The sequence below is a fragment of the Nematolebias whitei genome, chromosome 19 (genome assembly GCF_014905685.2).
Source record: "Nematolebias whitei isolate Nwh7 chromosome 19, NemWhi1, whole genome shotgun sequence".
In the NCBI taxonomy this organism is placed as follows: domain Eukaryota; kingdom Metazoa; phylum Chordata; class Actinopteri; order Cyprinodontiformes; family Rivulidae; genus Nematolebias; species Nematolebias whitei.
The window spans coordinates 29,559,462-29,583,829 of NC_056516.1; the positions used below are offsets into that span (position 1 = coordinate 29,559,462).

General features: G+C 38.1%; 1 protein-coding gene across 1 annotated transcript in view; it reads left to right on the forward strand.

Annotated features, from left to right (window-relative positions):
• The window catches only part of efna3a (ephrin-A3a), a 92,842-nt gene that overhangs the window by 60,710 nt on the left and 7,764 nt on the right, over positions 1-24,368 (forward strand). The window contains exons 2-4 of the mRNA XM_037692898.1: positions 19,696-19,997; positions 20,621-20,686; positions 21,903-21,980. Of these exons, the coding sequence (XP_037548826.1) occupies positions 19,696-19,997; positions 20,621-20,686; positions 21,903-21,980 (446 nt within the window). The remainder of the gene's footprint in view (positions 1-19,695; positions 19,998-20,620; positions 20,687-21,902; positions 21,981-24,368) is intronic.

Below are 24,368 nucleotides of genomic sequence, written 5' to 3' on the forward strand. Positions count from 1 at the left end.
ATGGGGATTATTTTTTTTATCCCCCTTTCTTTTGCACCAATTATCTTATGTGTGATCTGGGAGGGTGGCTGCCCATCATGCTCAGACTCTGGTTTATTCTGTCTTTTAATCTTTCCAGTAATCATTTTGCCTCTGCTGAGCGGGGAGTCGCAGCAGTGAACCCCAAGACAAGGCAATTCCATTAGGAGATTGCATGAGGCGGCATTCATTAATGGCCCTTGCCAGATGCTGGGCTTCACATGAAATGAAGGCGCAGAGGCATTTGAATTTTATTTGATTCGTCAAGAAAATGTATTGTGCCTCTTCACAAAGTTGGGCTGAATTTTCAGAAAGGTGGTTATTGTGGCTATTGAGAGAGCAGGCAAATTCCTTTTTCGTGTCTTCCTCAGAGCCTGCTCATTATACAAGCTGTCTCCGTGCATGGAAGATATAATTTTCTGTGTCAAAACTCCACTGGATATTGTGAATGTCTTGGCAGGTGCTGACTTGTTGAGGGGAACAATCCTAAATATATTAATTTTGTTAAACATCTTCATAAGGACATAAATAAAGCCAAATGGAATTTCATAATTTAATCTTTCAGGTAACAAAGTTCAAGCTCAATCATCCAGGTACCAAATCCAATAATTCTCAGTCGGGTCATCTGGACAGTTTCTTTTTACTGTCCAGATGACCCGACTGAGAATTATTGGAACCTTTCAGGTATTATTTTGGGCAATATCACCATAAAAGGCAGGGATAGTGTTAGTAAAATATCTTCTGAACCATTGGATGTATTTGACAAAACTCTCACTGGTTGCAACTGCAGCTGACTGACTTTCAAAGTCAACCCAATTCAAGATGGGCACAAAAGTAATCGCTGAATAATACCTGATAGCTTTTGGAGTCAACCTCTTTCATGATAGCCAAGAAGCTAACTTACTTTAGCAAAGGCATAAAAAGGTCATCAAAGTCCATGCTCAATAATTGAGGTAAAAAATCCAACAATAATCAGTCAGGTCCTCTGGATGAAGGACGAAATGTCTAAAAAAAAAACCAAACATCCAAAGGACTTCATCAGTCCGAGGAGCCCCAACAAACTCAGTCCCACAAGCAGCACACTCACATACTGGGCCAACAAATTTGCTGGTGATAAGATGGTTTCTGGGGCTGCCCTCTCCACCATTAACTCCTCTGAGGCAGCCATAACCAAAGTGGTTCAAAACATCAAAGTTCATGCGCTTTAATCCATAAGAAACTGTCCAGATGACCTGACTAAGCATTGTTGGATTTTTTTACCTGGATTATTGAGCATGATTTTTGATGTTTTGAACCACTTTGTCTACGGCTGCCTCAGAGGAGTCAATGGTGGAGAGGGCAGGCCCCAGAAACCATCTTATCACCAGTAAACTGGTTGGTCCACTATAGGAGTGTGCTGCTTGTGGGACTGAATTTGTTGGGGCTCCTCGGACTGATGAAGTCCTTTTTGGATGAAGGACGAAACGTCTCAACAAAATGAAAAATAAACTGTCCAGATGACCTGACTGAACATAAAATGGCAATAATTTAGTCACAACACATACTGAGTGCTACACGTGGTCCACAATCGTTGCTTTAAAACTTGACGTGTGATATTTCAGCCCCACTACATCAGCACTCAAGTCTCTCTCGCAGTCATCGTCTTCCTGCTGCAGCCGCCGTGGTGTTAGAAATTCTCCTGGAAGAAATAAACATGCCGCCGGCATCTTTACCTCCATCAGAATGCTTCACATTTACATGGAGCAGCTGCAGAATGCTCTTTTTCTTTCCGTCCTCAGTTACATAACTACTGTACTTATAGGCAATGAACAAGAAACTGTCGCAACACACAGCCTTGGGAGATTTAGATTTCAGGCAGGCGAAGAGAACGCAAAACATGTAAACTTAACAAGTAAGAAGGGAGAGATTCTTGCAGGCGAAGGGACTGAGAGAGAAGGAAAGCCACAGAGGAGAGTGAGAAGACATGTGCAGCAGCCAGTCAATTATTCAGAGGAGAGAGGTCTGCTGTGTCTGGGGAGCTGCTTTGAGCATGCCTGCCTGGCATCACCTGCTAATGGGCCACAGATTGACATGCTACCTGAGCAACTCTTCTCACCCCCACCCCCAAAGCAGCTCTTCTCTCCTAGACAGGACCTTATCAGTGCTCTCTGGTGGAACGTGTAAATAATTACTTGATGACCACTCTGCTGTGTAAGCTGGAGGACTGTTAGCTAAAATATAAATAAGTATATTTTTAAAGCATAATGGATTATTTTAAGAAAATGATGGGATTATTTAAGGAGGTCCATTAGGCAGGGTTTATGTAATTCTGTCTGTGTATTGAATAAGGTACTTGGGATATCACATAATTATTCATCCCTTTTGCCTAAAATAAAAACATCTACATAAGGGTACATTTTTATGTTGGCATTTAGAAATCATTGGTTTGTGATCTCGGACAAGCCTCAATTCAATTTAGCAGTAATGAAGGAATGGCTTAAAAAGAAATACAGTAGTCCCTCGATACTTCATGGTTCGACTTTTGTGGACTCACTCTTTTGCGGGTTTTCAACGATTGTACATGTTAATTCCCGGTGGCCTGGCTCACTCAGTGATTGCCGAAGGGCCCCCTCCTTTCTTTTTCTGAAGCTGTTTGTCACTGCAGAGCAGAGAAACGTAACATGCAGACACACAACCTGTAGTGTTTCTCTGCTCTGCTGTGACAAACAGCTGCAAAAAGAGGAAGGAAGAGGCAGGGGGAGGAGGTCTGTCTTTCCCTATCGCTGCTGTGGGAGCTTCAGTGAGGCGGATACCTGAGTAAGAGGTATGGATTGTTTATTTAAATAATGAAGCACGACCTGAACCGAGCCTTAACCCAAACCGAGCCAAACTGAGCAGGGGCATTTCCTGGTTGTCCCGGTGCTCCTGATGGCCAGTCCGCCCCCAAGCTCTGATTGGCTCAGTAACCATAGCATCAATCTGCCTGCTTTCTTTTGCTGTACTCTTTTAGAGTGTTTAGAGAGTTAAGAACATCACAAGAGTGTGGGGTATCGTGGGGGTGTCTGGAACGTAACCCCCACAATAAGTGAGGGACTACTGTAATCTCGTATGAGTTTTATGGGATATACAGTAAAAGATTTCTCGTGTAAATGAGTCCTCACGGCTCAGTGAGACTAACCTGCATAAATAAAGGTTGAAAGAATGAATGAACCTTGAGGGATAAGGTTCTCCTGTGGGTTAGAGAAACCCTGCACTCAAATCCCGGACGAGCCCCAAAGTCTTGTTTTCTTATTCAGCACTGGCCAATAAACAGAATAACAATCTATCATATGTGAGTGTTTGTAGGATATACAGTAAGACATTTAGGTGTTACATTCATTTTGTAGAATTGAGAAACCCTGAGCTCAAGTCCCAGACAAGCCTCCAGTCCTTTCTATTGTGTTTCAGCATGAAAAGATGAATCTCCTGCTGGTTTCAAGCACCCACTGAGATATTGTGATTTGACAATAAAAAGATTTACAGATTGCAGATATTATGTACTATATGGTGCATGGCTATAACATTTGTAACAATGATAATCGCAATGCTAAATTGCTAATGCTAACTTGAGTGATCAGGGAGAATGTTCATATTTCTTAGAGGTTTCTTGAAAATCCACAATTTTGTATTTGTGTGTGTGTTGAATGGTCTGCAGGAGGTCTTTGTAGGAGAAACCTTGCATTTGCTATGACTTGGAGATAAAAGACCTGATTATTCTGGTTCCATTAGGCAGAATTTGTCTGAATATGGGCTCGTCTATCTGACCCAGTAGTATTTTTTTCTTCATCTTTCTTTCTTTCTTTCCGCTTCTCCCTTTTCCTTCTGTGTCTTTGTTCTCTTTTCTTTTATTTATTTTTGTACTCACTGGTAATATGTGTGCCAGTCCTGAATACAGCCTTAAAGACTGAGGTTTTTGAAAAAATGAACTCCCTGCTGCGGTTGGCTTCCTGAGAGAGCAGCCGAGCCTCTCGCACACTGAACTTCAAAGCTTGCAAACTTAATAAAGATAACATAAGTGGTACTCTTGTCTTGTATCACAAGCCTCTCTTGTGTGTTTCTTTGTGTTGCACTTTGCATACATGTGTTATTTAATTTTTTATTTGCACAGTCATGAAACAAATTTTCTTTTTTTTGTGCACACTCTGCTGTGGTGTGCGTTTTCCTTGATTTTGTGGCTTGTGGTTTTGTAGCAGTTACACTGTTGGAGAGTGGCAAAATAAGTACTTTGCTTGTGGACATTGGCAGGCGGGTCAGCATGAGTTGCTTGGTGTCATCATTGAGGATGTGCACAGTGAGCAATTCATCTGGATGGGACTGTTTATTACCTGTCACAGCTTCTTTTTCCCGTCTTACTGTCTTTTTGTCTCTGTCTTTTCTGTCTGAAATCAGCTGCTTTTATCAGCTGCATTAATTGCCACAAACCTCTGCCACTGCTGACCCTGGTTAGCAAAAAATGTATGCAAGAACATTTTCACTTTGAGTTTGTTGATTAGAAGTAGCTCAAAGCTGAATAAATTTTAGCATTTAACAAGTTGTAAATTTTGAGTGCCCTTTCAAAAGTCTTGATGAAAACCAAAAACATTTTTTTACTCTTGTGAGAAACCAAAAGATACTACCAAGAGTGTTGATCAGAACTCGCTGAATATTCTTGAATTTATTTTAATGTATTAACAAAATTAGTAGAATAGCAAGAAGATTATACATTTATATTTTATAAAATAAATAATAATCACCAATATTGTCCAATATTGGTATCAGACAATGAACTACATTAAGTTAATATTTTCTTCTGAACACAACCCAGGAAATTATTATATCATCCTCACATAATTAGTTTAGGTATTTATTCATTCATTTATTTGTATTTACGTTTTTAAGGAGACCATTTTTGCATCATATTGATTTAACTCTTTCTAGTGAGCACCGTTCATCCAGCCATCCATTATCTTTACCCACTCAGTTTATTTATATAGCACCAATTCACAACCAAAGTTGTCTCAGGTCACTGCACAGAAACATTCATACATAAAAATCCGCTTGTAATCTAAGTAAGTGACTGGATTCACTGGGATTCATGGGCAAATATAACTATCATCAGCATAGCAATGAACCCCATGCTGTTTAATAACTTTGCCTAGTGGAAGTATATATAAAGTAAAGAGTATTGGTCCAAGCACTGAACCCTGAGGAACTCCATGACTAACTCTGGTGTAAGAAGACGATTAATTAACATTTACAAACTGAAATCTATCAGATTAGTACAATTTAAACCATATTTACATGTGATTGTGAGTTTTCATTACTTTTAATAGTATTTTTTATTTGTAGCTCTATATACAGTATTTCCAAATGGTTTTTGTGTTGTGTTGTTTTTTTGTTCATTGTGTCATGTTATTTTAGCCGTGTTTTATATGACTAAATTTCAGTTTTTAATTGAGCTGCTCTGCCTCAGCATCCACGTTTCAGCTCCATACACTTCACCATGGCAGTATAAAAGTTCAAATTATACTTTTTCTTAAGCACATCATGGACTCTCCTTGTGTAGTAATGCTAGCAAGCGTATACGACCTGCAATAATCTTTCTTGCAAAGCGTTGACAAAAGCTGTGTATGCCAAGGGTCACTGACTTGACTTTTAAAATGTTTGGTTGTGGCTGACTTCACAGCAGTTTTGTTGATTTGCTGAAAGAACACATCATATTTAGCGTATTGAAAAAGGAAAATGACCCTTGAGTCAAAGATTCTACATTTAATATAAATAAAGTTGAAATTATGGCACAAAAGAAAGTGTTTAGTGATCATTTTACTTTGAAATGTGACTATGCATGACAAGAAAAAGGAGCATACATATAAAATCAATATACTGTAGTTTCATGCACATAATCAAATCATTCATAACTTTTGTGTTGGACCACAAAAAAAAATCTCAATTTTTTTTGTGGATTTGGGCAAAATGTTACTTCCAGGTTCATTTGCCTGTTTAAAAAGCTTGTCCATGCTCCATTTAAAATCTCTCTGCTGAAAGATTAATTACAACCATAACCCATTTTTTTTATTCCAAAAATGATTCATCAGTCCCATTCTGTCTTTTTTTTAAGTAAACTGAGCTTAAATTATAAATACAAACAATGCCATCAACCAGTCAGTTTACAGCTTTGATTCAGTTTATTAGAGGTGAGGAAGGAGAATGATTTGTGCTTATTATGGTCTGTAAACAGTGCTTTGCAGAATAAAAGAACAAGGCTGGAGAGGGAGCTGCCGGAGTAGGACAGGTGTGAGACAGCAGAGAGCAGATGAGTCGGATCAAACCTTTAACAGTGAGCTACAATTAGAGCTGCTGCTTGAAAGAGATGGACGCTTTTTATCTCTGCACGTCACAGGTAATCACACCGAGAGCGCAGCGGGTTACATCACTAATCAGGACTGTCCGTGATTATAGACCAGCTTGTGATACCTCTGAAGGCTTTTTTTTTGGTCTTCTATTGTTCATAAAAGAAGGATTTCCTTTCTCTATTGGAGTGTTCTGATTGTATCAAATCATTTTTATATCTGAAAGGTGTTATTTTGAACATAACTATCACGTTGCTAATATTTCAGCCACTCTGTATAGTTCAATAACCACCTGGAGGAAACTAACAAGCACACTCACAGAAGACACAGACTCCTCACAGAAAGGGCTCAGCCAAGATTAATTACACTCATTGACCATCCTTAGTTTAGTTTTCTTCCAAAACATCAAATGGTGATTTTCTGCAGCACAAAAACAAAAATAAAGTTAGTTCTTTGACTTGTTGCTCAGGTTAAACCTGTTTATTAAATGTTAAAAATGTTTAAATTTGAATTTAAAAGCTTTTTCAGTACCACTTTACAGCAAGGCTCACCTTATAGATGGATAATAGTTTATTGATACGTAATTTCATCTATAAACACTTTATAAATCATTAATAACAGCTTATTATGCATTAATTAAGGGTGACAGAGAGACAAAACTGACCAGTTTCTTGCCAAATAGTGAGCCACATCTGTTCACCTATATATTTCATCTAGAGTTGTTATATTAAACATTTCAGGTAAGTTACCACATTTGCAGTGGAGAGCATCCTGTGCTCCAGCATCAACGTGTAGCATGGAGGCTGCACAGCTGCGGAAAGAAAAACTTTGCAGAGAGTGGTGAAGGCTGCACAGAAGTCTGTTGGAGTCAGCCTCCTCACCATCACAGACATCTACACCTCCAGATGCAGGAAGAGGGCCACCTGCATCATGAAGGACACCACTCACCCAGCACACACACTTTTTGCCCCGCTCCCCACAGGCAGGAGGTTGAGGAGCATTAAGTGTAGAACCACTAGACTGAGGAACAGCTTATACCCTGAGACTGTTGGACTCATGAATATCCAACCAGGATAATCACTGTGAAAAATCACATCATGTTGCTGCTGATCTGTTTCATGTTACTGTGTTCATTCGTGCTCATCTGCTCACACAGACTGATGTTCGGCGTATTGTTTTTGTACTAGTAGTACTTAGTGTTTTAATTAATGTTTTTCTTCGTTCATATCTTAGATCTTATTACTGCTTTTTTTTTTTTAACGTTTTAATACGTTTGTTGTATTTAACTGGGGCTCTGTGTACACAGTTTTGTTCCACCACATGTGACAAATGAAGAACCTTGAATCATTGTGAACACAATAAGCATTTGTAAACCTATTTCTTTAGCATATAATATTGTTCTTTATCACTGCATTATAAGTATCTCCAATTAATATTATATAAAAAAATAGGTTTACAAATGCTTATTAAGCTTACAAGGTAGTAACTTAGTCTGAAATGTTTAATATAACGACTCTAGATGAAATATATATATAGGTGAAAAGATTTGGCTCACTATTTGGCAAGAAAATGGTCAGTTTTATCTCAGTCACCCTTAATTAATGCACAATCAACAGTTATTAATGATTTATAAATTGTTTATAGAGGAATTAATAACACACACACACACACACACATACATACATACATACATACATATATATATATAATTTTATCTTTTTTTTAAGTCAAGTTGGAGGAGAACCATATATTTTAAAGTATCTGTACTTCTGTTGGATGTTTGAAGAACTTCCTTTGTGGATGTCTAGGAAATAAGGAGCAGCTTTAGCTCCACAGATTAATCAAAAACAATAAATGCCTCTTCAGGTTTCCTTCAAGGAAGATGGCAATAACCCCATAATGCTTTGCAACTGATGAAACCAAATGTCGGAGATATTGAAATGGCATCATTATCCTGATCGTATTCAGTTTCCCTCGCTGCTCAAAACAAATGAGCCAACAGCAGCATAGAAACCAAAATCTGTTTGCTTGAGGCAAAAAGTCTTTTTAGCACGACTCCTGATAACAGCTGAGCATCGGCTCGTGTCCAAACCTGTTATGTTTCAAACGATGGCCTGTGGTTGGACACTGAAGGCTGAATTTATCATTTAATATGACTTTTTATGAATCATCAACAGCATTTATGAACAGGGATATTATTTCATTCCGTTCTTGCTTATTAAATGTTAGGATTTATTGTTTTCCCTCTTTCACTGTGGTCTATATAATAAAATTATTTAATGATTGTGACTAAGACTCACTGTATCATATTTCACGTTTTATTCATTTAAATAGTTGAGAACTATAGCACAGTATTTTTCAGACTATAAGGTGCACTTAAAATCCTTTTATTTTCGTAAAAATCGTCAGTGAGCCTTATAATCAGGTACGCCTTTATGTATTAATTCTGGTTGTGCTTAACCTCAAACCAATTTTATGTGTTTATTGTGAATGAGATGAATAAAGTTGGACTGTTCTGTTTCTCTTAATGTGCCTAATAATTCCAGTGCACCTTATAGTCCAAAAAACATGGTAATTGCTAATAATAACCAAAAGATGGCAATATCAATTAGTTAAGAACATTTTTTTTTTTGTTTGAATTTTTTACGTTTTATTTTCTAAAATCGCTGCCTCTGTATCAAATAGTTCATATAATCCTCTGGTTTTGAATCAACGCTCGCTTTTTATGAGACAAGTTTTGTTCCTAGAGAGCAGAGAACCTCTTTAGGGTTTTCTTTGTAAATCAAACATTAAAATTTATGTTTAAGCTCAAAGAAAATGTTTTTTTTACTGAATAGATATGCTTTTTTTTTTTTAGATGGTTCAAGGTGTTAAAGTAAAATTTTAAATTTTGGGGTTGGACAGAACAGTTCTCGGTTAAATGCAAATAGTTTTTCTTTGGATTCATAGAAGTAGTTTTTACAGAACAATCAGATGTAATCCTTTTATTTATTCAAAAAACAATTTCAGACTCAGTCATGGAAAGCATTTGAAAAAAACCCCTTTCTCAAACAAAGGAGGAGAAATCAAAGAAATCAATTACAACAGATCAATAAAATCGTGCTTCTTGCAGGCAGCTTTATGTTCAGTGATTCATTTATGAAGTTGTTTCCGTTTTATTTTGGCTAGCCTGCAGGGAAAATGTCACGACCAGCCGCCATCAAAACAAATGTTTTAATTACGGAAATGATTTAGTCATTTTGAAAGCTTTGGCATTTCAGCATTTCTCAGCAGCGCAGCAGAGAATGTCTCCGAGCAGTTTGGGACGTTTAATCTCAAATCTCATTACAGTGTAGATATAAAACTGAGGATTAATTCAATAATTCATTAGAATAATCTCCAGTGTTTTTAGCCTGCACCTCTAACTCGTGTTTTTTTTTTTTTTTTAAACAAACCTTTACCTGAAAACTTGCTGTGTCTACAGTAAGGTCAATCAATGGACATAAAGGCAGCCGATTGGTTTAAATCAATAAAATACTGTTGAAGTTGTCGGTTAAAAAAAATAAAATAAAACTGGACTTGCTTTAAAGTGACATCAGCGGATGAACAATGCAGCAGTTCAAAATGCATTTGACACAAAAATTAATAGAATAATTGCAAATCTTTCCCCAAAAAAACACCTAAAAACTTGACAGAAATACGGAAAAGAACCTTTTAAACACAGGAGGCAGCACAGCAAACTTTTATGTTTAAATCTGAAAAAGCAAAAGGCTTGCTCATCATTTTTTTTCTGAGGCCCAAGTAGCCGAAGTTCGTGAAGGAACGACGGATGGCTCCCAGCGGTTTAATAGTGACAGAGGAGCGTTGCAGCGTTGGCCTCTTCCCACACACCAACTCAGCACTTGTTTCTCCCTCAGTCCTCCATTTTGGATCGAAACATTGTAAACTAGGTCGTTAATTGCGCCGTTAACTCAATCAGTGATGACTCGCAGGAGATCTAGTGTGTGTGTGCTCCCAGGCTTTGTCTTTTGCGTGCGTGCACGAGTAATGAGCTTTGGTGCTGAGGTAAAGAGAAAAACAGCCGAGTGTTGCTCGTCCCTGTCAGGGGACTTGATTGGAGGAGTCTTAGTGGTAAACAGACCGTTTGGTGGATGGCATTCGAGTCCCGACATTTTGCGCATCGGTAGTTTATCCTCACGATGATATAGGGTGTCATTTGTAAAACTGCACAGTCAAAAATTAACATCAGTATTTTGGTTTATTTAGCTTTTAATAAGAAAAAAGCATTATTTTTTTTCAAAGTCATATTTTCACCATGTTATTCATACATTTATAAATGTCACAGTTCCCAACTAAATATTTAATTTACAAGATAAATATTTACACACTAAATACTTAACTTGCAAGTTAAATATTTAGTTAGTAAACTAGATATTTAGTTGTAAATTAAAAATTTAATTTATTCCTAAATATTTAGTGTACTAACTAAATATTTAATTTCTAAGCTAAATATTTAATTCCTAAACTAAATATTTAATTTGCTAACTAAATATTTAGCTCGGACCTAAATATTTAACTAGCAAATTAAATATTTAGCTAACAAGGTAAATATTTAACTAGCAAGTTAAATATTTAGTTTGGAAAATAAATGTTTAGTTTGTATATTATATATTTAGGTCCAAGCTAAATATTTAGTTAGCAAATTAAATATTTAGTTTAGGATCTAAATGTTTAGCTTGGAAATTAAATATTTAGTTAATAAACTAACTATTTAGGTGTAAATTAAATATTTAATTTATACCAAAATATTTAGTTTACTAAGTATTTAGGAATAAATTAATTATTTAATTTACAACTAAATATTTAGTTTAATAACTAAATATTTAACTTGCAAGCTAAGTAATTAGTTTGTAAACTACATATTTATCTTGTAAATTAAATATTTTAATTAAATTTATATTTTAGTTTAATTGGCTTATATGTATGTGAATGTTCCTGTAAAGTGCCCTGAGACAACTTTGTTGTGATTTGGCGCTATATAAATAAACTGAATTGAATTGAATTGAACTATAACATTTATTAATGTATGAATAACATGGTGAAAATATGACTTTGATTAAAAAAAATCGATATATATTTTCTTATTAAAAGCTAAATAAACCAAAATATTAATGTTAATTCTTGAATGTGCAACTTTACAAACGGCACCCCGTACAATGAGGCCGATGCTGATCACCCAGGAGAGTGTTTTTAAGGTCGTCGGCAATGATGCCATGCTGACCTCATCATTACTGAGAGAAGCTCCTTAATGCATTTCACAGGGACACTGCAGAGGTACACGTCAAGAGAAGGATTTTTTTTTTCTGCACAAAAAGTCTAAATCCTTAATTTTTTAAAAACAACCAAACTGGAAACAGACCGTGATGAACTATGCTGATGATTAAAACTAGATCACTCCATGCACAGTTCCAAACTTTGTGCAAAAAATTAAGTTAAGCTCACTTTATAGTGTTTTTTTTTTCACCTCGAAATAGTTCTTAGTTGTTTTATAAGAGCACATAGAGCAGAAATAACTTTAATTTTTTATTCAAAATGAATGCATTTGTAATGAAAATCTAACCACATAACAAAGGAGGTTTGTAACTATGTGGAAATGACTTTGCTTTGAATATGCTGTTTAGCTTTCTTGTAATATTTTCCCATTAACCGAGCCTCTAATTTCAGTTTAAATGTTTGTTGAAACAATTTCCTTCTCATCGTACCTTTCAGTCTTATTTAAAAAAAAAAAAAACAGCAGGTGATTGATTTTTCAGTCTGATTCTATTACTCCTTTGTTAAAACGCTCCACTACTTTTGTCAGATGCAACAATTTGCTGTAGATGGATTTTGAAAATATATTTTGGCCTCTGGAGTAATAGGAACCTGCCGCAGAACAAACAGCTCCATCTTCTAGGACTGTGAAGAAAATACCACGGAGAGTTTTTCTTCTCCATTCGTATTGTTTGCAACACGGCTATTCCTCCGGCAGTCCGTAATGCTCAGGTTTTAATTTCAGTTCATGCAGTTTTGTTAAATTATTACATAGATTAAATGACAGAAAACTGCAGACTAGAAAACAAAACGATTGTTTTTTCCCAAAATTTTGAGTCACCAACTCTCCAGCAGTCATAGCTTTAAGATACTTTTAGCCTTTACTAAAACTATAAACTTTATCCATCCATCCATTATCTTTAGCTGCTTTTTCCTTTTTGGGTCACAGGGGTCACTGGTGCCCATAACCAGCCATCACTGTGGGAGAGGCGGGGGACACCCTGGACAGGTCTCCAGTCCATCACAGGGACACATAGAGACAACAATTCACTCTCTCACTCACACCTAGGGAGTTACCAATCAGCTTAACATGCATGTTTTTGGTCTGTGGGAGGAAACCGGAGTACCTGGAGAAAACCCACGCATGCATGGAGAGAACATGCAAACTCCACCCAGAAAGGCCCCCAGCCGGGATTTGAACAGGCGACCTTCCCTCTGAGAGCCAACAGTTCTACCAACTGAGCCACTGTGCCGCCTTAAAAAAAACTTTATATATTATACATTTAAAACATTTTTTTAATGAAAATCTTTTTATTTACCATTTTACAAGTTTTGCAATGGTCAGAATTTGGAGGTGATCTGCTCTTGTTTGATTTATAGAAATCCGTCAATGTGCACACATTTTCTTGACTTACTCAGCTGCATCACAGATGCAGCAATGTTCAGTCAGGTCGTCTGGACGGTTTCTTTTTTGTTGTTGTTGTTGAGACGTATCGTCCTTCATCCGAAGGACTTCTTCAGTCCGAGAAGCCACAAACAAAGTGGAGCCCCACAAATACCACACTCCCCGTAGTGGAAAAAAATAGTTTGCTGTTGATAAGATGGTTTCTGGGGCCCAACAAACTATAGTTTGTTTGTGGCTTCTCGGACTGAAGAAGTCCTTCAGATGAAGGATGAATCGTCTCGGCAACAAGAAGAAACCCTCCAGACGAACTGACTGAACATTGTTGGATTTGTACCTGGATTATTGATTCCACACTGGGAAAGTTCTTCACAAAAAAAAAGTTAAAAACCTATAAAAACAATAAAGTTTGTTTTCTCAGTCATCCAGGTATATAACAACAAAAAAGGTTGAATCATGTCATCTGGACTTCGTTTTTTTTGTTAAAAAGAAACGTTTCGCCCCTCATCCAAGAGGCTTTGTCAGTCTGAGGCCTAGCCATCTGGTATTACCCAGAAGCCACCCTGACTCTTGTGTTTCAAGCCTGCCTCAGATACCCCTGAAGTCTGGCCTTTTCACTAATGGTTTCAAAAACACAAAGTTTGTTTTCTCAGTCATCCAGGTATATAACAACAAAAAAGGTTGAATCATGTCATCTGGACTTCGTTTTTTTTAATACCAGATGGCTAGGCCTCAGACTGACGAAGCCTCTTGGATGAGGGGCGAAACGTTTCTTTTTAACAAAAAAAACGAAGTCCAGATGACATGATTCAACCTTTTTTGTTGCTATAAAAACAATGTTTCAAATGATCTGCCATACTTCTTGTGCTGCATAAAAAAAGGAACAAGTACGTATAAAAACAATCTAAAAGGTTCTAATATAAAAATCAAATGAACTTTTGTTCTTTTAAATCAACTTTATGCAAATTTGAAGAGGTCAGTATGAAGCCATTTCTCCTTAAACACAACTCAAGTCTTCCTCATTAAACTGGTTTATCCTAAAAAATGAATAAATTGAAACTATAGACCCCGTGAAGACACCATGGCTGTCTTTTTGTTACTAAATATGTCGGTGTAAGGATGTATGATTATTAATGAACAGAGGATTTGATTTGGAGAATACTTTGCATCAAGTAGATTTTATATCACTTCCATCAGCCAATGAAATGCCAGAAATTCATGTTGAAATCAGCATAAATCAAATCTCATTTATTAAAACAAAAGTAGCAAAAAGCTAGCTAAACATTATATGTAGCAAAAAATTATATGTAGCAAAAAGCTAAATGTAACAAAAGGCTAGCTAAATGCGAAAAAGCATTGAAAGACTAGGTGAAAACTAAAAGTAGCTGAACACTAGCTAAAAGCTAAAAGTGGCAAGTATGCGTAAGCAGAATTTAAAGAGAGCAATATTTTTGAAGAGAGCTCTCTGTATTTCTTTGGAAAGCATGTTTTTAATAAAGTTAAATATGTTAAGAATATGAAAAACAAAAACCAAGGTCCACTCATCTCCTGAATGATCTGAACGTCTTGACGTATGCATGGCTAAAATAGCACATAGTATGTAAAAGTAGTCGGATTGTTAATTATTTATATTGAAAAAAACAAGTGTGAATATTTACCATTGTATATATCATAATTTCCAGACTATAAGCCGCTACTTTTTGTCACACGCTTCGAGCACCGCAGCATATACAATGCTGCAGCTAATTCATGGATTTTTTTTTTTTTTTTTGATGGGCTAACGAGCTTAATGCCACCAAAACATTTAGCTTCATCACACCCAGGCGTTCACATAGCTTCCCAATACAAGTCTCTCTTGGGAGGTAGCGATCAATGACTTACTGGTAGACTACTGTATTTATTTTTTTTATAAGCCGTGTTGCACTGTTCAGACAAAAAAAACAGGCACTGTTCAGACAAAAAAAACATGCACTGTCCAGACCAAAAAAAACATGCACTGTTCAGACAAAAAAAACATGCACTGTCCAGACAAAAAAAAATGCACGGTTCAGACAAAAAAATGCACTGTTCAGATAAAAATACATGTACGATTCAGACAAAACAAAAAGCACGGTTCAGACAACAAAAAAAAAAACATGCACTGTTCAGACAAAAAAACATTTACTGTATTTGTGCGTGTTACCGTTACGTATTTAATTAAAAGTGAAAAAAAAAATCTTTCTATGTAAATATCATGTTACAACGTGAACACCTGCGGCTTATAGACAAGTGCGGCCTATTTATGTAAAAGTTTACATTTCTTTTTAAATTTAGCGGGCGCAGCTTATTCAGGTGCGCTCGATAGTCCAGAAATTACAGTATTTGTGTGTTTTAACTACAAAACCAAAGCTACGATAGCCTGTTCCATCCGATAAAGTTTTCAATCAGCTGTAACATATATTTTAAAAAAATGATACCCAGACAAAACCAGGGTTGGTTTGTTGGAAATCTCACAGCTCATACAACCATCAACGCTGAGCAACACCTCTGCCAGAGACTACCTGTGGCTGTTCCTAACAAGCACAGCCAGTAATATAAATAGTAATTTTTGAGACGGTTGGTATTGTATTTTTATACTCTTAGAAAAGCTGAAGCCTCTTCCACCACAGCAGACTTCTGCACCAAGCTGACACATCCTGGACCTGCTTCAATCCTCCTGCAGCTCCTCAGAAGGAAACGGGGAACGAACATTTTCTAACCTGAAACCTGGCATTACTTGATAAATGAAATGTTACAGCGATTTCTAATTCTTTTTACTTTTAAGTATTTCTCAAAGAACTCTTGGGGGTGTTTCTGTCTGTAAGCATTCTCTGCTCTACCTCTTCAGTTTTATTTATTATGGTCTGCACTCTCCGAAGACTCCTTTTAGTTCACATGTGAAAGGTGCAGCGGTGCTATCTTTGTCTCATTCTTCCTTCCTTGTTCCCTCCACTTACTTCACCTCCTCCCTCAAGTCTTCCATCCACCCCACCCCATCCTCCCCCTGCCTTCTGCCTCCCCTGGCAGTCTTCACCAGCTTGTGCAGCCTTTACTAACTAGCTGTGCACTCCTACTCGTAGGGAAATGATGATGAGACAGCAAAACCACCGCAGAGACGATGCGGAGCACAAAGAGAGGAGGAGAACTGGATAATAGGAAGGAGCTGCAGGGGGAAACAGACGCAACATGAGGAAGAGAGCCATCACTTGTTTTTGTAATGCACGTTTACAACATGCATGTCCACCTCAAGGGAGGGCTGCGTCTCTGTCTAGGCCTTTTATTCTTTCTTGTCTGGCTCTTTGTCGTCCATCACTCAGTGCATTTTCATCCCTCCTCTTCTGGTATCTTACGATATTAAATCTGTCTCAAACTCCTCCCCCATCATTTTTTCTTCTCCTGTTTAGTGCCACTAAATACAGTGTACATCTAAAGGGGCTTCCATATTCCCCCCTCCCCCCCACACACACACATACACACACACACAGCTCCACCCTTTCCTGTCCTGTAGTTTGCTGCTCCACCTGACCTCTTCTTCCTCTCCTATTGATGCTGATTAGGTTTGAGACGGCTGCTCCTCCTGCTGAGTGTCTGTGGCTGGTCCTTTTTTCATTTAGTTTGGAAATAATTAGACAAGAAGCAGAAAATTAATCAAAAAATTTATGATCAAATGCTGATTTTTTATTTTTTTATTTTATTTTATAGATACCAAAATCAACTTCTAAATGCTCCCAAAGCAAATCAAACACTTGGGAAGAGTCAGTGCAGGTTAATCTTGTTCACACTGTTTTACACACTGATAAAATTAATGTTGATTAAATAAATAATCTTAGCATTTAATCTAATACTGTTTAATCCCCACTTGAAGAACCTCTTCTTCTTTTCAGTTAAAGATTCGTGGCTTTCCGTATTGTTTGCCATTGAAAAAGAGAATAATGCTTTGTGTGTCCATCTGTTAGCTAAGTATCTAATGAACTACTTATAATCCTGTAGTCAACCCAACTCAGGATGGCTTTTGTAGCCAGCTGACCTTCAAATACACAACTGACTGACACAGTCTGTTGTACAGATACTGAGCTAAACCTTGGTGTGGTAGTAGCTGAGCACATGTTCTGAGTGTTGACTGATGGCACAATATCTGTTGGTGTCAACACTGCTTATCTGTTAGCAAACTATCTAATGAATTTATATATTCCTTTGAAAAATTCTAATTTATTACAAAAAAACCATATCTTTGTATCCAACTTCCCCTCGTTACTTCTTCAGTCATTACTATTTTACTCACCATTTGACTTTCTCTGACTTTTTACTCAAACCCCCCCCCCCCCCCTTCTCCATCACTTTTACTCCCCTCCTTTCTAAATATAGTCCCTTTGATGCGTGGATCTCTTGTCTCTTTCCACAACATTGCAAGACAAAAGTCTGTCATGCAGCAGCCGGGGATAGAAGGCGCCGATGAGTGATGGCTGTAAAAGAGCACTGGTTAAATGTACCAACGTGCCTCTGCATAAGAGAAAAGAAGGGTTTATCATCAGAGGAGGTATCAGAGCAGAGGACAGCATCCAGAAAATTAAACCAAAACCAAAATTGTACCACCACAGGTAAAGACAAGGAGAGAAAAGAAGAGGTGTTATGCCATGCAGGCTTCATTTATATTTTAAATCTATTATGCATCACACCAGATTTAAGAACTTGGTTATCTGGGCCTGGCGACAACTTTATGTGCTGACACAATCTTTACTCCAGGGCGGATAGTTATAGATGTATATAAGTGGGACTTTTTCTGTATATTATAACAGATAATGTTAATAAAAGACCATAAAGATATGAAGGGGGCACACATAATCAGCACCATATTACCACCTGGTGGTGCATATGTGTCATTACAGCTAGCTGGCGCAAGTTGCACATGAGTGAAGCAGAAGACAATTCCCATCTCATCAGCTCACCTGCAGGAGCCTTTGTAATGACTTCTACTCTGTCTAATTACAGATTGTGTAATTTAAATAATAGGTGTGCTTAGTATTATAAACAGTGTGAGTAGCAGCATGGCTGCTGCAGTCACGTCCTCCTCTGTGTTTCTGCTACCATCATCACATGCACACATGTGCTTGACCATAGAGTGGATCTTCTTACCTGCAAACAGCCTGCTCAATCATTGGTAATGGCTCCCGGAGGAAATTTGATAAACACTGTGTGCAGACCGGTTCCCCTAGAAGCCAGAGCATACATCGTCGTTGACAGGACTGTCTTCTACATCAATGACCCAGCCAGGCTCGAGGGCGGGTGGGACACATAGTGTGGATTATTATCCTCAACGTGGCATTAAAGTGAGAAAATGTGTGTTTTTAAACAAAAAAAGAGTAAGACGTTGCAGTTCTGTCAAATAATGAAGTCATGAAGTGAAGAGAATTGATTTTATGTTTTGTTCAGCGCTATAATTTGCTGCCAGTCCACCAGTTTGTTGATGGGCAGAAAGTTATTGAATATTTTAATAAAGCTGTTACTCAACTATTTCATCAAGCTTCGCATTGTGAGGAGCGTTTTCTGTTTTTTGTTACTGTCAGATCGTAAAATTACTAGAGACTGAGATTTTTTTTTATTTTAAGAAATGTTTTTGTTCACATTTTTGTTGAAAATGAAAACTCAACATCACCTTTTTGTTTGTGAAGTTAAAAAAAAAAAAAAGAAAAAGAAAAAAGAGGATATTTTTTAATATACTAAACGTGAGCATGGATGTCCGGAGTTTGCATCTGAAGTATCATCATGGCACTTTCTTAGGAACTTTGTTGCCATCTAGGGATATGTTGCCATGGCAACCATCTACAATGATAACACACGCATACAGGATTTTAAAGAAGTACATTTGCCTAAATGGACCATTAACTAAATTTCAGTTTTAATAACGTTGTAGCCACTCTTCCCACAGCCTTCACTAATGCTTTGCATTGTGGGAAACTTACAAAAACTTTTTATCCTGCATTTGGATACTGTAATATTTCTTTAAAAATAGTATGAAATTAGTACCAAGTCACGCACACTATTGCAGCTTAATTGTTCTTAAAAAAAAAAAACTAAAGCAAACTAGAGAAAATAAATTTTGTGTGAAAATACTGCATGACTGCTGAGAACTGAACGACTGCGTGTTGAATTTTACTGTATAAACTGAAACTGACTCGTTAAAACTAAAAGATTAACACTAGCAAAAAAGGCAAAAGTATCAAAACACTAGCTTAAAGCTAAATGTAGTGAAAAGCCAGGCAAAAGCTAAAAGAAGCAGACTTGCTACAAGCTAAAAAAAAAATTCTAAGTTTAGCAAAATATGCAAAAAAATTAATAAAAATACAGCAAGTATGCTGGATCAGGTATCAGGAAGAACAATAAGCATGCCTACGTTTAGAGAAAATATAATGTTACAGTATTTGGTAAAGTATGAAAGTGAACAGATCCATCTCCTGAATGAGCTGAATGTTTTGATACATGAATGGATAAAATATACAAAAATAGTTCAATTGCAAACAATGTCAAGAAAATAAAAAGCAACATAAAAGCAATATTTTGAATGTATACCACATAAAAAAAATGAATTTTGAATGACTGATATCTTTGTATTTTTAACTCCAGGCTTCGGAGGGAGGGCTACACGGTCCAAGTCAGTGTCAACGACTACCTGGACATCTACTGCCCGCACTACAACACCAGTCAGCGCGGGATGCTGGAGCGCGTCGTCGCCGAGCAGTACATCCTCTACATGGTCAACTACCGCGGCTACTTCACCTGTGACCCCCAGCTGGGCTTCAAACGCTGGGAGTGCAACCGGCCTCACGCACCCCATGCGCCCATCAAGTTTTCAGAGAAGTTCCAGCGCTACAGCGCCTTCTCGCTGGGCTACGAGTTCAACGTGGGCCAGGAGTACTACTACATCTGTGAGTCAGGGCAGTAAACACATTGATGGATGGAAAATGCCTAAAGGTGTCGAAGTATTTTTACTTAAGACTACAATGCAGTGTCTTTTTGCCAACAACTATTGACTGCATGTTGCTAAAAGATTGTGGCAAGCCAGAAAGGCCAATTAGTGTCCCTATTACAAAAGCGATGAAATAAATGCCATTTAATGTCATGATGCCTTAAAATAAAACAAGACCCTGCCAGAATACAGTATTTTTTTGCCATTAAGGATGCCTCCTTCTGAGCAAAAATACATTTGTGGACTTTTGAACATTGCTTTTTATGTCACAGAGTTGCGCAATATACATTTGTTTACAAGTGCTGGGAAATTCTAAGTTCAATTAACACATTTTTTTTTTTTTTTTTTACAGCTCATAAGTATTTAAAATGGTATAAAACATAAAACACTCTTTTAACCGACTGATTAAATAGCAGTTCTTGCATCACTTAAATAAGTTGGTTTATTTGTCCCTTTTAGCTTGCCGTAATAGATTGTGGAAATTCATCTGAGGATGGTTTGAAGTGCATCAGCTGGTAGTAGACGGGCCTGTAGCCTGCAGAGGGCACAAGGTTGACTGTGTGTGTGTTTTCTTTCTTTTAGCCACACCCATCCATCACCACGGCCACAGCTGCCTGAGACTGAGGATCTTCGTCTGCTGCTCCACTGGTGAGACCACTTCACGTCACATCCACTCTCTTTATGTCCTGCGTCGAAAAGAAGATGGAGAAAGATGCAGGCAGCAACAAAAACGAATAAATAAATAAAATCTGAGCGTCTTGTCTTAGTCTGCCTCAGGCTGTCTTGATTTTGATGATGCAGTTTGTTTTCCTTCAAAGCAGAGCATCGAGAGTGACAGTCTAATGTTGTTTTCTGTCTCAGTGCTACAGTAATGCTCTTTGTCTGTGTGTAAAAAAATATGTAAAGGAGGGAAACTAGATTCAGAAACCTAGATGCTCCTTTCCTCTCTTCTCGGCTTTCTTCTCGACCACCCCCTCTGTTTATTCTTCCTTCTCTTTTGCTTCCTCGCTGATGCCTGCTGCTCTGTATAGCGAGCGTGTTATTTTTACCCTGGTAGCCTTGCTTCCCCCCCACACACACCCCCTGCAGGCCTTTGATCAGGCAGCACAGCAGTGAAAGCCTCCCCTCCCTTCTCCTCTAACCTTGTCAGTCCTAATACGTCCCACTCAGGCCAGCGTCAGCCTCCGTGTACAGATCACCTCAGCACATCCGTGCGTTCACTGCTTATCTATCCAGCATCTGTGTTTCACGTTTGGCTGTATCTTTGCCTTAAATCCATCTTAAGGCGTGCGCACGTCCTGACGAGTGCACTGCCTTTGAGTCATTTTGAATCAGAAGCACTTTTGACTTTAGCTGCCCTTCGTTCCCTTTGTGTTGCAACCCTGACAGTTGGAGGCTTCAGGATGAGACTGTAAAAATGTATGACTTTCCTGCTGCGAAACTGTGATTCTGTATTTTTTTGTAAATGCGATTTTCATAATGAACGTCACAGTCGTGATTATTTTGTGCAATAAACATGACCGATGCATGCAAACGTCAACAAACCACACGGATCATTCGGCTCTGCTGAATCTAATTCCACGTCTAGACAAACGGTGAGTGCAATAATGATTTCTGTCCCCCCACTTGGGCAATAAATGATTTTAATCCGCAGGTTGGAGTGTGGATTAACTCTTTCTGTGAGGCAGATGCAGTTTATCTCCCCCACACTTTATGGATGTATAAAATGTAATAGTGCCTGACAATCTATTTTTCTTTGTCTCAATCTCACTGTTTGTTTTGTCACATAACTGTTTCTCGTCTGTTTTTTTCCTCCCGCCTCTCTCTCCGTCTGTCCGTCTTTGTGTGTTTGTGTTGTGCTCAGCCTCCCAGGCAGATGACGACTCCAGTCAGACTTCTCCCGACTACACAGTCAGGCCAAACATCAAGATACACAACATCGGTGAGTGACTCTCAGACATTGGAAATAAACAGCTCTAATGTCTTCCTTGATTTATGCACAAATCATTGTGGGAAATGTTATGTTGGCTAAAGGTCTATCTTGTAAATGAGTTCTTATGGCTCAATGGGACTAACCTGTTTAAATAAAGGTTGAATTAATTAATTAATTAATTAAAACAATCCGAACATAATTTGTTGATAAGTGACATTTCTTTTGCTTTTATGAACAAAACAGTGACTGCAAAAACAAATCAGCTGTCCTTTAATGTCCAGAGTACCATATTTGTTGCCCTATATGTCACAGTTTGTTTTTTTTTGCATAATTTGAATGCTTTGCAATTTATAGGCCAAAGCAACGTATTTATGGATTTTTTTTCCAATATTTATAAATCAGGGCAGCACGGTGGCGCAACTGGTAGAGTTGCTGCCTCTCAGCGAGCAGGTCCTTGGTTCAAACCCCGGTCCAGGGGCCTTTCTGGGTGGAGTTTGCATGTTCTCTCCGTGCATGCGTGGGTTTTCTCCGGGTACTCCGGTTTCCTCCCACAGACCAAAAACATGCATGTTAGGCTGATTGGTAACTCTAAATTGTCCCTAGGTGTGAGTGAGTGAATGGTTGTTTGTCTCGTTTGTCTCTATGTGGCCCTGTGATGGACTTGCGACCCGTCCTGGGTGTACCCCGCCCCTCGCACAGTGATTGCTGGACATGGGCACCAGCGACCCCCGTGACCCAAAAATGGAATAAGCGGGTAAAGATAATGGATGGATTTATAAATCAATTTTTGGCTGAGATATGACCGTTTTCATTCATTCTGGCTGAAAATATTGAACACTACCATTTTCAGCCTCTAGATGGCAGTCGAGTAGTATTGCACGTTGTATCATGTAATAGGTAAAAGTAGCTATTAATGGCACAATTGGCTTGTCATAGTTGCCACTGTCGTCTGCCTAGAGCAACCATCAAATCAGCTTCATTTCGCTGCACCGCTCCAGCGAAATGCATTCGATTTGACCATTGAAGTGCATTTATTAAGCAAAAGTTCAACTGAGACACACCTTTGCTATAAAGTTGAGCAAACAAATAATTGTTTTAGGTGGTTATCTTGTTAAATTTTGAAGAAATGGACAGCGAGTTGCTGCGTATCGACTTTTGAAAATGCAACTGATTTGACCATCAAAGTGCATTTCTTAAGCAAAAATTAGACTGAGACACACCTTTACTACAGTTTCAAGCAAATAAATAATTGTTTTTAAGTGTTAATCTTGTTAAATTCTTGTTTAAGTCCTCCCGTGCATGCTCTCACGGCTGCCATTTGACAGCAAATCGATTTTTGGCACAACACCGGCCCACGTTTCCAGGTTCGTCCCACATTTCCTGGTTGTCAGCGGTGACGCGTAACAAAAGCGAAGCGTCAGCAGTGACGCATAATAAATGGGACATATACGGCGAAGCAACGTATTTATGGATTTTTCCACCTTATTAGACATATTTGGACTGATGAGACTTATAGAGCGAAGCAACGTGTATGGCGGAAAATACGGTATGTTTAAATGTTACAGGGGAGAAATAAAGCTGTTCTACCATTTTTATTAACCAAAGATGCACTGGTCCCTTAGTGCTTCCTGTAGGTGGAAGGTCCACAGGAGGGTGGTCCCATGTAGCTCGTCAGGGCTGTGCCTGGCCAGAACCCATCAATAAATGTGGTATCTCAGTGCGATGCAACAAGCTAGCAAACTGCCTTTATGTGGGAGTCTCCCAATTGTGTGTTGGCGGCTGCCAAAGTTGGTGCAAAAGGAGCTAAGGCAGGTACGATGTACGCAGTGGTGGACAACAAAATAACGTGCACAGCCAAGAATACAGTTTTACAAGTCGTGAACAAAAAATAGGCCACTGTCTTTCAAAACTGGTTCCTCAAAACTCAGCTACATGGGTCATTGATTATTTGGTTGCACTCAGTTTAGTGAGACTGTAATTTAAAAGTTAAGTATTTTCTCACAATTTTCCTGCAATTTGTCACCAACTATGGTAGTCTCCTAACAGTTTCAGCCCAGTGCTATCCCACTCTTAAAGCCATAGCCTACTCGCTGATAAGCTTCTTCCCCAGTTATGGTTCAAGAGCATCCCTAGTCCAAGCTAGGTATTATGGTTTCTAGGTCTTGTAGTCATTTCCAGGGTTACTGAATCAGTTTTTTCTACCATCTCTCCTTGAACTAGACCCTAACCCCACACTAGGAGCAAACTTCCTCAGACAGCATAGTTTTGGGGGAACTTGGGAGGCTCAGACCTTCTCACCTCAGTCAGATGGCAAGTTGTAAAAACTGGCATGTTTTATGTAAACCTCTAAAATATATATATATATATATATATATATATATATATATATATATATAT